The 16,886-nt window shown below is 29.0% G+C and overlaps 1 protein-coding gene across 1 annotated transcript; it reads right to left on the bottom strand.

The window, feature by feature from the left end:
* Nucleotides 1-4,210: 4,210 nt before the first annotated feature.
* Nucleotides 4,211-7,575, bottom strand: LOC123305100 (venom protease-like). Its single transcript, XM_044886716.1, has 6 exons — nt 7,428-7,575; nt 6,269-6,604; nt 6,047-6,179; nt 5,361-5,536; nt 5,187-5,288; nt 4,211-4,680 (listed from the first exon to the last, which is right to left on the bottom strand). Exons 1-6 carry the CDS (start codon nt 7,486-7,488, stop codon nt 4,352-4,354), a joined length of 1,137 nt encoding a protein of 378 aa, XP_044742651.1. The 5' UTR covers nt 7,489-7,575; the 3' UTR covers nt 4,211-4,351.
* Between the last annotated feature and the right edge of the window lie 9,311 nt (nt 7,576-16,886).

Below are 16,886 nucleotides of genomic sequence, written 5' to 3' on the forward strand. Positions count from 1 at the left end.
TATATGGTTTTCTCATGGATGTCGTTGTCAGAACTGTACCAAAATGAAATGGGACCAAACGGGAAGTACCAGCTTTCAAACAGATAAAGAATCATCAAAATCGGTTCACCCAGTCAAAAGTTCTGAGGTAACAAACATTAAAAAAAAAAAACAGTCGAATAGATAACCTCCTCCGTTTTTGTTTGAAGTCGGTTAAAAATGGGAACATATCCGATATCCACAAGTTTATTTAGACGAATTTGTTTAAATTAAGCAAAATTTATTATTTTGAAAGACAAAGTATTATACAAATTTTCTATTTTATGTTATTTTGACTTTTTTTTAATGAAGTCAGTTATGACACGATTCATTTTTTATGTAGTAAAAATAAAGCAATTAGGGACAAAACTTGAGTATGCCGCGTTATTGTTGAAGTTTCTTAAGGTATTTCCAGCATGAATGTACTTTTCAACAGGCTCAGAATATTATTAGCTTTGAGAGCCCTTTTCACAGGCTCAGAGTAATGCCACAGGCTCAGAATAATTTGAGAAAAAAGAATGCTTTGAGATCCCGATATTGCAGAATTTTTAGTCGTTTTGATTGCGAGATAATCAGCTGCATTTGTTCGCGATTTTCCTATTCAAAGCATGCAAAACTAACTGTCATCACAGCAATTTTTTTCGGTTTCGAAATATTAATTTTGACGTAAATTGGTCAAAATTAGGAGAGTAGGCATAATGGTCTCATGTTTAAAACGCTCAAAATTTCTGAAAATTTTGGTCTTAATAGTAAACCTATTAAGTTCTTAAATTAAATTTCTCGTTAAATTCTGTCGAAAATCAATTTCACCACAGCTTTAGCATAGGAAATGCAAATACGCTGAATATACTTTAAAAGCTTCAAACAAATTATATTTCTAAATGAAATGTTTTTTCTCATTCAGTTTTGCTTCTACGATATCAACGATTGGAACTGTTTTAACTGAATAAAATAGGAAAATTTCAATTTCTATTCATTTTTAACGCTTAAACGTTAAAATGTACTAAAATCAAATATTTTACCTTATTTAATTAAAATAAATTCTTTATAGAAATTGGAATTTTCATTAAGTGGTTTTGTGCTGACACTTTTGAATATTTCAGTAATTTTCTAGTCATTTATTAATTTGTCATATTAATAAAATTGTATATTATAATTTGAATATATTTCTGAATAAATTTTAATCATTCAAAAAATTTTTCAATTATAAATTTATAAAATTATGAAGTATTGATCAGTATTCATTCACATGCAAACGTTTAAAAACTATCAAAATTAAAATAGGTAAACGTGTTTCTCGGAAACCATTCGAAATACAGTCTGGGATATTTAAAATGGATCGACTCCCGCTCAGGTAGATATTTACACTCAGAGGGGTAATTTTTATTAATTTTTGCTTATATTTATATAAATTGAACTAAACGAATAAATAACACTGTGACCGGAAATCGAAACTATATCTTCTGCTCTCTTCAGTTTGAAATAGTGAAAATAGTGAATTGCCACTACACAATAGTGATTTGTTATACTTTTCACTATTTCGTGTTCAGAGAGTGAGTATGCTTAGTTAGTCTCTTTTTCCATATCAGCTTCCACTGCTGCGAATACTTCATTTTTCGTGTAATATCTTCGCTTCTACAATTTTTATTATGCTTTTTGTAATTTGTTCTATTTTATTCAACATGCGAGGCTACGCTCTCGTTGATAAGAACAGTTGTGATCTAGTCAAAATTCAAACTTTTTACACGTGAAAATAATTTTTTTAAATTATTTCTTTGTTATCCTGTAAATAGATCAATAGAGTATTGTTTTTAATTATGAATGTATTTAAAATAATATTTAATATTTATGTTTATACATTCAATCAAACCCTACACACACTGCATGTCTCAGATCTCCGGTACACCCTTTCAAAAACTTTAATTATGAAAGGGAATCAGTTAGTTATGAAATTCTAGTTTTCGAAAGCTTTTTAATTTATTTCTAGATAGACATAAATAAGACAAAGAGCATGGTAATAAGCAAACAAAAACCAAATGCGAAAAAATGAACCAATATGTATACCTTGTTGGTCTTATTCGCACCGTGTGTGAGTTTTATTAGAAGCGTTTCCATGGTCACGATACACTACTTTAATTATAGAATTGTATGGATGCATATATAATTGTATGTATTGCATTTATGACTTACATTGAAAATTTAATATTATTGTCTCACAAATTTAAATAAATAATTATGATAATTTACATTTAAAAAAATAATATTTGTGCAATTTGATTTCTTATTTTCACAATTTTTAATGCATTAAGTTTAATTAATTAGTGTTTTTCAATAATTTTAATTTGACATTTCTATAACATTCACATGTAAAGAATTGCAAATTAGTCATAACAGCCTCCTTTAGCGCCAAAATTTTTTTTTTCGCTGGAAGCGCTGGCATCGATTTTATTATCCCTACTACTTTTACTAAGGCGGTAGGTGTCAACATAATATCAATAGGCGTGTGACTCTCGCAAAGGTAACTTAATAAATTCAGACCGTTACCAACAAACAGAAAACATTTCTAAAAGAACAGAATAACCTCTGAATAAAAAAACTTCTGTGCATTTTCCTTCAAGACGAGATGGGGGCAAGTGCACCCCTTTTCCGTCGCGCATGAGCGGGAGCAAAGTGAGAACGTGGAATGTGGTACACCCGGTTTAGAATACAGTAACAACAATAACACACATAAATATAAATACCTATATAAACAATATTATTATTTGTTAATAATATTTATTGTTTATTTTAATTTTATTAACAGTAATTAATGATTTTTCAATAATTTAATTTACATTTAGATACTACTGCTGTGATGGTGATGTGGAAGCAATGTTTGTATGGATGAGTTAGGGGTGCTATTAGGGGAAGGTCGGTCATGTAGTGTTTTATTTAATTTATATTTTAATATATACTCTTTATAATATAATATTTCAATCAAAATGGAAGTAATCAATAACATTCTGTTTTGATTTGTTAAATAAATTATTTATTATAAATAAATTGTATACTTGTGTGCAAAGAAATTGGGTCACTGGGTTCGCAAGGAAGTTTTTCTTTTTCTGGGTATATCCTTTGAAATATAGACTACATGCCATTTAAAATAAAATATTTTGTTATAGTTTTCGAATATAGCAGTTTTAGTAATTAGGACCATAATTCAGTTTGCTTAAATACCTACTGGACAAGTATTTTCAAGCAATTGCCTAAAATCAATCCGAGAAATAACTCCTAGTATGGGATTTCGGACAATGCATTTAATAAAATACAATAATTCTAATAATAGGGTTTAATCTCCGTTTTTCAGACATCTATCTATAACAGAGGCCATCCACATCATTATTTTTTTAATCTTTATTTATTTTATCTTAAACTACGTCCAATATACAATTAAATTTGCGGGTGGAGTCGGTTACTTCGTTTTTATCCAAGCGACGACAGTGTGGTCAATTTTACTGCCCTACCGCTGTCTAGATTCGAACCCCGACACCGAAGTCAGAAGCCGAATATTTTAAAGACGATTTAAATCGCGCGACCACTGAGCCAGATATGCATCCCATTTTTTTGATATTTTTATTCAAATTTCGGATTATTAAGTATGTATCTTTCTTAAGAGGATCGAAAAACCACTTTAAAATCGAAAAAATTATAAAGAATGTTTTGTTTGAGAGTAAAAGAACACTCATTTTTTAAACAAAGTTTGACCCAAAAAGTACAAAAATTAACTTCACTTGACAAGTTAATCGAATATTTCTATTAAGACAGATTTTCGGCATTAACAACTGGTCTGTCTAATCGTCCGACCCAACTTGAATTAAAAAGTGTAAAATCTGCTAAGTATTTTGAATTTTCGAATTACACAATTATTTTTTAGTTTTTTTGACAATCCGTGAAAGTCACTTTAATTTAAAATTTTTGTTCTGCTGTCCAAAAAGTTAAATATATAGAAATTTCAATAACTTGAGAAAACTTGAGAAAATGATTATAAATTTCTAAATACATATCAATTTTGCAAAATCTTCAGAAAATATTTTTAATACACACATACATATTGAAATTTATTTTCTCCATTGATGGATTTTATACGAGATGATGTAGGAAATACAAAAGGAAAAAGGTATACGCCTTAATAATATAATAAAACGCAAAATGATTAGAAATAAATTATTTTATTTATATCCTTTTTAACCATCACCCACTGTCACACAGACAGATAGATATCCATATATATACCCACATTATAACCAACAACCAACCATTCATTTTCATTTATAATAAAATATGTATAAAGAGCTTACAAATTAATTTTCTGGGTAATCCATTCAATATATTTACTGACACGGGTATATACAGCTGGCATACCAGGATATGCACATCGATAACCTTTTGATACAACACCAATTTGATAGTAACGTGATTCACCATCAACTAAGATTGGTAACATTAATGGACCACCTGAATCACCTTGACATGAATCATGTTTCTCTTTCATATAGCCGGCACATAATACGTTTGGATTGATAATGGTACGTTTGAAATTTTTGTATTTTTGGAAGCATAATTGATTTTTTACTACGGGTACTTGAACGGCTAATAATTTATTGCTGGCAGATTCAGTTTTATCTGAAAAAAAAAAACCATTTTCATGTTTTAAAAGCTATTATGGTCACAAATAAGTTGATTTCAAGGAAGCTGAATTTTGGATGTTTCTATTAAAACCCCGAACCAAAAAGGGGTATTATAAGTTCGACCGCTATGTTTATCGCCAGTTGATTAACATTGTCAGTTCGCGTAGATGCCATAATAGCTGAAATCACAATTTGTGCAAAAATCTCCGGATCAAGAGTATTCAGGATGTTCTCAGAGAGTAAAAAATGTCAAGATGCCTGCTTAAAAGAGAGGACTAATGCAATGGATCAAAGAATATCAGCTGAAGCAGTTTTTAATTGCTGCCTTCATTAAAATTGTCAAGGAACGGTTCAGAAGAAGATACTACAAGAATACTAAATCCTTTATTTCAATATTTTAATGGTTTTTGAGCTATATGCGGTTTTGATTTTACTTCTATTCAAATATATCTATTCAAATTTTGGAATGGTACCTTCAAAATAAAATTAAATAAAACTTACTCCATTCTTGAAGACCCCATCCAGTGACGAATGGATAATATCGTTCATAAGTCTTCTTACGTAATTCATCCGTTTTTGGTAAGCAAATTGTATCGGCAGTTTCTAGAATTACATAAAAATGAAATTTAAATTAATTTAGCTCTCAGTTTTCATTAAATATTGAATAAAACTTACTGCTTGGTGTGAAATCAGTAACTTTTCCTCTTGAATTCTTCCATTGTACTTTAATAATAGCAATATCGTTAACATTTGTAACATTATTGTATTTTTCATGCATATATGATTCCACAATATCACCAGTCATGTAAGCTGAACCGAATGGGTTTAATGTTCCAATTTTGACCTTAACTCTGCAAAAATACATAGCTTTAACTAGCTTTTGTGGCTAGGTAAGTCACGTCATTCTACATTCAATATGACAGACCGCCCAAGATGACAGATTAGGGTTTTTTATTCACTCGCATCATATAGGTATCTAATGAAAGGGTTTGCTGAGAGGAATACAAATAGCATTTGTATATCATGACTTGAATTTCTCAGCTCTTCCACATTTATATACATACTTTGTTTAGTTTTAAATTAAAATACTTTTTAAAGAGCAAGATTTTGTTGTAATAAAAAGTAGAAAATAATTCTTCTATGAGTCACTAATACTTGATTATTTTTAAAAGTTTGAGGCACTCCGAATCTTCCATAATATTTTTAATTGAGCGCCTCCAGCTTTTAATAATAATCATGCCTGATTCATAGAAAGAAATATTTTCTATTTTTTTTGGTACAATAAAGGCTTGTCCTTTTTTCTTATTCTCTTTTCTTTCCTTTTCCTTGAAAGTTTTTTAAAATTCAATTTTATAACTTACAGCGGTTGGTTATCAATACAATGAGCAGCAGTTAAAATATGGTTGGGGGAAATTAAGGAACCACCACATTCGTAATCTGGATAGTAGGCGCTACCACGATTATATCCCAATGCAACAATCCATGGAAATTGGCCTAAAAATAAATCATGAGGGTTAAAATTTCCCAAAAGTTTGGATACTTCGAAGTCTCGAAGGAATAAATTTGTAATAAACTTCTCTTACCTTTGGCTACTTTGAAACCTCCAACAATTCTGGAGTAAGCATCATTAGCATGACTTATACCACAAGTGTCTGGATCAGGTAATTCAATTTTACCAAATCTCTGTTCACTTGGATCTAATGGTACTTTTTCCATTTCAGATTCATCTGGACAGCAAACAATACGATCACCAGTGGCTGGATCGATGCTACAAGTGGATGCATTTAAAAATTCACTTGTTTCCATAATTTCTTCTTGACCGGTTATGCGATATAACGCGGATTTGAGTGTTGGACATGCATCGATGTGAAGACATTCGCCGTCATCTCCATCAGGTGTGACGCATGACTTAGCATGACCTACGTGTAAAATTTTTGTCTTATACATAAAATATAATAAATTGTTCGCAAATTTATTAGATATTTTGACCAAATTTTATCGTATTTGACTGATTTTTTTTTTGAAACCCAAATTTTTCGTTTATGTTAGCCCTCATACCAAATTTAGGAACCAAGATATTGACTTTTCGAAATTTATTGATGATACGTTAATTTTGACCAAATATTTTGAAAATATGATCGAAAGATAGTGTATTGAATTTTCTTTTTAAAGTTTAATGGTCTAAATGCTTTTGACACGATTTTTGGCTAACCTCTGAATAAGAAATATCGATGATTTCTTTGCTCATTCATGTACAGAGAAAAATTATAACTTGAATAACTATAAAAAAAACATCCAAGAGCCATCAAAATTTTTTTATATCTCTGTCTAGCATACACAATGTAGCATGGAGTTCTTATGGCAATCATAGTGAATGACGTCACATACTATAACCGATCTCTCTGTCTAATATCTGTCAAGTTGGAAGTTTGAAATCTTTATTTTATCCATAACTCTTGGCTGATTTTCATTTAAATTTCAGTTTTTGTCATCCCTTTTCCGATATTTTCATATTTTATTAAGAAATGCGAAATAAATCCTCGAAAGATATTCCTTATTCCGGAAATTCTTATCAAATGTATTAATTTTATCACTTTAACTTTGATCAAACGCATTGAAACATAAATGTATTTTGAACACAAGAGAATCTATAATCTAATTTATATTTTACAATGAATAATAATCTATGTATATATAATGATTATATATTATATAATAAGATAATATTAAAATTAAATTTACCAATATCAAAGTAGCAAAATAATCCAGCCAAAAGTATTAACGAGAATTTTAGATAATCCATGATTTATTCTGAATGTGTGTGTGTTTGTAGTATGTATTATTGACACCCACTAAATTAATAAATCATATCTCTCTAGATAGATTATACCTTAAGTAATAATTATATTACCTACATTTCATTTTATATATATCTATATATGAAGGTATATAATGTTATATTATGACGAAATTGAGATAAATTGACGTAAAATTGATTTAAAATTACTTTGTTGTGAGATGATTATTTAATATCTAATGTGGAAACATGTTGAAAAATTGAATGAATATTTAATGTGTACACTTTATATTTTTCTTTATACAATAAAGAAAAAAATTGGTCTGATTTCGACCCTCATTTTTTGTCCACTCTAGTTGCAAAATTCAGTCTACTATCAAGAGTACAACGTCTTTTAACTTATGTCAAAACGGATTTTCCCAAAAAATCACGTTTTCTATAGCTGTTTGCGTTTTTAATAGGAAAATGTATGCTTTATTGTGTAATAAGGCTAATTTTCTTAAAATTAATTTGGAAGACAAGTGACAACAAACAATTGACTGAGTTAATTGTTGAAATACCATGTATAGACAGTGTTGATTACTTTGCCATATTACACATACATACATGCCACATATAGTATTCCCATATAATAAATACTATACAATTTGCGCATAATTCGCGCTCTCGCGAGTAAACAGTGATGTTTACGAAAAAATGTTTCAAACGAAAGTTGTTTATTTTTTATAATGAATATTTTTCGGAAACTTTTGTTCTATCTCTAACGGTTTACAAGATAGGTCCTACGGACCCAAGACCCAATTGACCTATGTTGCTCATTTACGAACTCGACCTCACTTTTTACGTCCTGAGCACGCTTCAAAAATTTCAGCTTGATATCTTTTTTCGTTTTTGAGTAACCGTGATGACAGACGGCCAGACGACAAACGACAGAAGACAGACTGGAAATTACGTGATTTTATGAACACCTATACCAAAATTTTGTTCAAAGTATCAATATTTTTAAACGTGACAAACTTTGGGCTAAACTTAGTATACCTTGGTATATTTCATATACATGGTATAGGTAACAATATTCATGAGTTAAAAGCACGATTCAATTTAATTGGACAATGGACATGGAATATTCAAGTTAATTAGTTTATATTGTTATTTTATTATTTCAGGATTTTGTATTGTTTTATTTAAATGAAATATTAAAACAATAAAATATTTATATTTTGTTTTATAACTAACCAAAAATGATTAATTGTTTTTCAATCACTAAATGAAATGTTTTTTTTTTGTTATTATAAAATTAACTATTTGATATTAGAATTCATAAAAAATGTATAGAATAAAATTGTTAAATAAGTCAAATTTCCATTCAAGTCATCAAAATTAGGACAGGAATCAAAAGGAGACTTTTTTCAATTACAAAGACGGCACCTATGTAAAAATAATTAAAGCTGAATAATTAACTATTAACATAGTGATTCTGATCTTTGGTAACTTCTGATTACGGTTCAAAGATGGCGTTTCAGAAATTATTAAAACATGATTAATTTTATGATTTTGTTTTATATAATAATTATAATTATTTCAATTAAGAAGTTATGAAATTTTAATTATTCAAACTATAATTAATCGAAAAATTAAAAAAAAAAAAAACGGTATTTCCAAAGTTTTAATTTTTCTATTCCGCCGACCCTATGACTGACTACCTTTTTCTAATCGATTATGTATTTTATGACATATTTCTGACTGATAAGTATTAACCTGTGATTACAGCTCGAATTTCAGTCGTCGATTCAAAATGCGACTATGGTTATGAGCCTCCTACCAGCTTTTTGGAAGGTATAAACAGTATTTTTTATTTAAATTTTATTAAAATTTTGAATATGACAATAATTTATCGTTATTTATTCATTCGTTATTATAAAATGCATGTTAGTATTTTTTTTAATAAAAACTAATTACATTAAACTAGAGTGATACCCATTCGCTTCGTTGGGTTTAAAAGTGATACCCATTCGTTTCGCTCTCGCTTATCTCCTTTCTATAACACTCGAAATAATGGTAAGGATTATTTTATTATACAGGTAAATTATGTGTATGATTTTCTATTTTTTTTAAATGTATAATAGTCATAATTATTCATTGAGTATATCAGAAAAGATGGCCGTAAAATATTTTATATTGACTATTTTTACAGAAATCTGTTATTTATGGTAATGTCAAATGACTACTTTTATAGAAATATGTAATTTATGGTAATGTCAAATTTAATTAATTTTTAAATTTTGATACATTTTTTTAAATATATCTTTATAAATTATATCTCATGTGTTATTCTGAAGCATGAGCTATATTGCTGTGCAGTTTCATTAAAAAATCATTCGCTAGTTTTAGCGTAAAAGCGTAACAAACAAACAAACAAACAAACATGCTTACTTTCGCATTTATAATTTATAGAGATTTTAATTTTAAACATTGTTAAATATAAATTGTTGATATGTTTATTTTTTTATTTTATTATATTTTTTTTATAAATACACCAAATTTTTATTAATTTTTACAAATATTTATAAATATATATTAATTTTTTTAAGCTTTTATTGTTATTCGAATTATATTTTTATTTAATCGAAATTATTTTATAATTTTCACTCATTCCGTTCAATATCTCAACTCGATAAATATACTTTTACATTTTCAATTATACAAAAGGTCTCTTACGTATTGTAAAATAATTTAAATCTGTCAAATTTACTATCAACTTTGTATCAAAATTTTCGATAATAATTTATGAGTATCCAATATATTGTAAATGACATGAATTTGATTACAATTGTGATTAGCTTCGTAATATATTCTTCGAAATTTTAACACACTGTTTTTGTGTACTTATGTATATAGGTTGTCCCATTTAACTTGAGTTTAAGCTGTAATTCGAAGGAAAAGAAACGCTTTCCGAAAAACAGTTTTACGAAAAAATTCAAGAGATAAAAAAGTTGCATTGTGTCAGCACTATGAGATTGGCTTGGAGGTCATTTAAAAGTCATCCTTTGTTCATTATTGAGTACAAAATAGAAACATAGTTATGTATAGATCTGTGGTCAGTCACCTTCTTTCACGGGGTACATTGGACAAAAAATAATTTCCCTGTCCTCAAAAAATCATTCTTTACAGCCGCGGTTTTATTGTATACATTAAGCCCATGATTCAATGGACAAATAATTGATTTGTTATGCGATTTTCGAAGATCTAATCCTCAAAATTATAAAGTATTACTTTTATACTTTTATTAGTTTTATGCAATTGAATTAGGTTCAATTGAACATTGAACGAAATTATAATTGCCGACCATTAAAATACGCAAAATGAAAGGAAATATTGCTGTAATTAAATTAAAAAACTTCACCAGAGTAAACTAAATGCAAATATTTTGTATTTTGTACAGAAATGTGACACATATTTCTAACAGATCAATTTTTCAGATCAACTCTTACACAAAAATTGAGCTTCTCTCTTTTTTGTATGTCAGTAATGACGTGAACATAGATAAATGAAGTTTTTCGAAAAAATGGTGATTCTTGTCCAGGAGCTTCATAAGGTTAAAGATGGTCCTGTTTGTAGCGGAAGGCTGGCTGGCTTTTTGGAATCATGTAAAAAGTATGGTATAATAGTATTTCTAAAATGTGAGAAGAAAAAAAATTATCTTAACCGTCTCTCCATTAAAATTACATAACTAGGTCAGTAACCAACGTTTTACTCTCAATTTGGAAAATCACTAATTACGACAAGTAGTTTATATGGCCGTCATAACTAGGCTCAAATTTTGAAGAAACAGTAACCAAGATTTTATTCTCAATTTGGAAAATCACTAATGGCGACAAGTAGTTCGTCATAACTAGGTTCAAACTTTGAAGAAACAGTAGTGGGCTATACCAAATTAATATTCACTAAAAAGTAAAAAAATAATGATAATATAATGTAGTTACAATTATTGTTATTTTTGGAGACGATGTCAGCCAAGTTAATGTAGCAAACTGTTCGGTCACAGTTACTTCCTTGACTGGCAACGACTCCAAAAATAACAATAATTGTAACTACATTATATTATCGCTATTTTTTTTACTTTCTAATGCATATTAATTTGATTTGGAATTTTCTTTTGTTTTGTAAGTCGGTTTTTTTTTTTTTTTGGTAAAAGTTTTTATTATTATTTGACAGTATTCATATTTTTCGATAGTATTTAGTAAATTACTATGGTTTCGGTTTACAGTTTGAGCCTGCTTTCGTATTTCTATTCTAAACTACCAGTTTTTACATGATAACTTGATTTTGCTAGTAATTTTGTAAGAATTTTTGTCCATTTGACTTGTTTCAGTTTTGTTTTCTAACACACCATTTCTGTAGCACACGGTATTTAAAGATATCTTGTAAACAACATAAAATATATATATACACTAAACGCATATAAATGAAAACACCTTCAAAAAACATGGTAACCTACATTAAATGTTGTAGTTGAGTTAAAGCTCTCATTGGTGATATAATATTGTTTGATTCCATTTCTAAAACATAACAAATTTTCAATTAGGTTCCATTTGGTTAAGTAAATCCTTCCACAAAGTTTATATGAACTTCATTTATATACGTTCAATTTTATGTTTTTGGTTCATCCGAACGTTACGTTCTGTTGTTAATACATCATGAACTTATTTATTTCTCCATTAAAATACCTTTGAGGTTTATATAGGTTTATAAATGATGTATCTCTCTCTAGTTAGGTTGTTGTATTTTAGAATAACCTAGAGAGAATTTAGAATAACATTTCTATAAAATGTTGTGTGTGTTTACATGAACTGAATAACATATATTTTTTAATTTTTTTTATCAATTTAACTCGTTTAACCTAATTTTGAGATGAGAAAATAAAAATAGACAATTTGTAGTAAATGATGAAGATTTTGATAAGAATTTCAAACAGGAATGAGAATAAGTAGAATTAGTCTTAGAGCCGAATTAGGGTCAACCTTCACGAATCAAAGTTATTATACTATTTATACATGAAGTCTATCAAGGTATACTAAGTTTAGTCCCAAGTTTTTAACGCTTAAAAATATTGATTCTGAAGTTCATTTCTGGTTGTTCGTCTGTCCGTCTATAATCGCGATAACTTAAAAACGAAAATAAATATCAACCTGAAAATAGCGTGCTTAGGACTTAACAAGTGAAAATTTGTTGAGTTAATTGTTGAAATACCATGTATAGTCAGTGTTGATTTCTTTATCACATTACATATACCAACATGTGACACATACATAACTGATAATCAAGTATAGTACATATTATAAAATTTCCGCCCTAATTGTCGCCCTCACGGGTAAACAGTGATGTTTACGAAAAAATGTTTCAAACTAAAGTTGTTTAATTTTTGATAAGGAACATTTTTTATATTTAAACTTTTGTTCTATCTCTAACGGTTTACAAGATGGGTCCTACGGACCTAAGTCCCAATTGACCTATGATGCTCATTTACGAACTTGACCTCACTTTTTACGTCCTGAGTACGCTGTAAAAATTTCAGCTCGATATCTTTTTTCGTTTTTGAGTTATCGTGTCCACAGACGGATACACAAATAATACAATCTTATAAGTGACGTATATGTTTGAAATAAACAATGTTGTTGCTATGCAAATAATTGATACTATGTGTTATATATATATAACATAAAAATTATGTTCTGAACTAATTTGCGCTGTCACGGGTAAACAATAATCTTTACAAAAAAATGTTTCAAACAAAAGTTTATTTTTTTGTAAGGAACATTTTTTACATTTAAACTTTTATTCTATCTCTAACGGTTTACAAGATGGGTACTACGGACCCATGACCCAATTGACCCATATTGCTCATTTACGAACTTGACCTCACTTTTTACGTCCTAAGCACGCTGTAAAAATTTCAGCTTGATATCTCTTTTCGTTTTTTAGTAATCGTGACCACAGACGGACGGACGGACGGACGGACAACCGGAAATGGATTAATTAGGTGATTTTATGAACACCTATACCAATTTTTTTTTTTGTAGCATCAATATTTTTAGGCGTTACAAACTTGGGACTAAACTTATAATACTATGTATATTTCATATATACATGGTATAAAAAGTAAGTAGAGTTCGTAAATGAACAAAATAGGTCAATTGAATCTTAACTTGTAAGCCGTTACTGGTAGAACAAAAGTTTAACTGTAAAAAATGTTCCTTATAAAAAAATAAACAACTTTTGTTTGAAACATTTGTTTGTAAACATCACTGTCTACCCGTGAGGGTGGCTTTCTTTGTTTAATTACGTGACGTAAAAAAACAAAAGGTTGCAGAATCAACACTGTCTATACCTGGTATTTCAATCATTAACTCAGTCAATTGTTTGTTTTCATTTGTTTTTTATGAAATGTAAAATATTACCTAACAAATATCCCTGTTATGGGTTGCCTAAAGAAATGTGGACATCTTTTCATGAAAATACTAAGAGTAAAATCTCTTGGAAATTTTCCCGAAATTTGGTCTACTCAGAACTATAAACCATTAAAAATATGTTGAGGATAACAGTCGAATTGTCTGTCTCTTTTCATTCACTATCATTGCATATGCACAAGTTGATAATAGTAATTACTCTCACCTGCTAGTTCCTGGACTCGCATATCCAAATAAAGATAATTTTATTCCAAATACGACTTATGCTTGTCCACGAAATGTCGGTAAAAAAATAATGTTCACATGCTTTCCAAGTTGCTTAAGTGGTCGAGCGGTCTAACGCGTTAGACTTTGACCGTTTGTCTACTTAGACTTAGGTTGTGGGTTCGAATCCAGGCAGCGGTAGTGTGAACAATTATAATTAATGGGGGCGGGGTAGAATTGATCACATTGTCGTCGCTTGGTGTCGTCGCTCCATCCACATCATAAAATGTAATTGTAAATATGGATGTAGTTAAATAAATAAAAATTAACAAATAATGATGTGGGTGACCTCTTCTATAGGTGTATATGTCAGAGAAACGGAGGTTAAACCCCATTATTATTATTATAAACACGTGCATGTCTGTGCATTTCATAGAGATAATATAAGACAGACGAAAACGAAGCTACAGGCATACTTTTTTTAGGTCTCTCTCTATAACGATCTACCGTTTGGGTGGCCACATTACGGCTCTATGTTATTACTTCTATGGTTTTTATAAACTTTAATTTATTGTTCATAGATTACTTGACAATCTGTAAAACTCTGCATCATCATTGATTTAATTTAAAATAACAGTGAATAGATGAAAATTAAAGTTTTATGAGTTCCATTTATTGCTACTTACCCTCAATTTGTTTATCACATGGATTTGTTTGATTTCCCATTTAAAATGGTTTGTTTATTTTTGATAATAATACATTTAAAGTAAGGTAGATTTTCTACTTTATCTTTACAGTATCTCCCATGACGTTTCTAACCATCTTTCAATGAGAAATCCATAAGAAAAGCTAGGAATAGAAAAATGTTTTAAGCATGGAAAGAATTTAAGCATGGAAAGAATTAATGTAGATTGGTGGAAGGTTAGGTTAGATTAGGTTATATTGGCTGCCAACGAAGGACACACTTAGGCTATAGAGTCCATTGTGATACCATTATGTATTTTACCCCTTTCCGCTGATAATTTCATTTATCAGCTCCTCAATTTTCAGAGGCTGAGTGCACCTTCATGCATATACCATGCACTACACCAGCCCATCACAACTATTAATTAAATTAATTTGTGTTGTGCCAGCGGGAGTCGAACCTGCTACCCTAGGCATACCGCGGACGGAATTGGCCTAACGCCTTAACCAACTGATCTACAAGAGTTGTAGATTGGTGGAAAAAATTCCGAAAAATTCATAAAACGAAAATAGATAAAATTGTATGAAAATAGAAATTGTTTCAATATATACCACTTGAAAAATAAAAGTTATTTATGTTTTAAATCGAGCGTGAGCAAAATGCTCATAACTCGAGTACTGACAGGTCAATAAGTATACAAAAATATTATAATTTTATTTGCCAGTCCGCGTTGAATCTAAGGTCATGTTGGGTTTCAAAATCAAATGTAAGGTCTTTTTACGATACTCCCCTTTGAACGCAACAACTTTAGTATGAAACATTTTTCTTTTAGATCAAGAGCTTAACATAAATGATATTTTTCATTAGTGTCTACCTACTTCTGGGACATATTGTATTGGTATAATAATAATACTGCACTGCATTTTAACAATATTTCCCGTTCCTTTCTAAAATACCTATTTATTTTAAAGTTTGTTTACACATCAATATGAAATAATATTTACTTAATGATAAATATTACTTTACTTTATGCTACTTATTTTATATAGAATTTCTAGAAGATAAAATGTAGAAAACAGATGTCCTGAATACACATGAAAACACGTTTCTATAGGTGTTTTCTATTCACTATTAAGGAAGTTGCTCCGCTAGGATATTCTATAAAAAAAGTTTTGGATTGTACGCAAGGTAGCAGTAAATAGGCTTATAGTGAAATAAAGAATACCTTTTCTTAAATACCGTATTGCGAATGCTTCACAAACACTCAACGTGTGATCAGCTGTTTTCAATAATTCTACTATACTTGTTTCTGTTACAATCATAATAGTCTTCTATAGTATAAAAGTTTATAAGCAGTAATTTACGGATATTTGAGTATGAGAACAATGTTTGATTTAAAGGCTCAACATCTTTTGACAGGTAGACTTTTACTGAAAAAAATGGTTAAAATTTCTGGTTAGTTATCCATACAAGTTTTTAAGAAAAAATAATTTAAAATCGATATAATGCATTGGCTCTTATGGAGAATTCTCAAAAAAACCGACATATTTTGAAAGTTTATGATAATTTTCACTTGGACAAGACATTTTACTAGGAAGTAAACATATTAGTAATAACATAGAATAAAAATTGCCAATTGTCTCCATCCATATAAGGGATGTACGACCAGGGTAGATTTAGGGTTAAAATTATTTTTATCTTACTTTAAACTTTGATGATAAATTTTATTATAACTTGATGAATGTAGACGAAAAATAAGGTTAAAAATTTTCGGTTTAGATTATCTGCCTTGATTTTCGAAATATCAAAAGCTGAATAGAAAAAGAAAATTTTGTCAGATATCCGTCAAGCTATAGTTCACTATCAGAATTGAAAAAATATATGTTTTTAAATTAATTTACGCTGTATGTATCATATTAAAAATCATCAATTATAATCGAGAGACCAAGATGTCAATAAATATCGTATACATAATTAAAAGTAAACAAAAACAAAAATTAATATTTAAAAAAAAATTGTTTATTAGAAATACAAGCTCATACATCCTT

Source organism: Chrysoperla carnea, chromosome 1, assembly GCF_905475395.1.
Source record: "Chrysoperla carnea chromosome 1, inChrCarn1.1, whole genome shotgun sequence".
Classification (NCBI taxonomy): Eukaryota; Metazoa; Arthropoda; class Insecta; order Neuroptera; family Chrysopidae; genus Chrysoperla; species Chrysoperla carnea.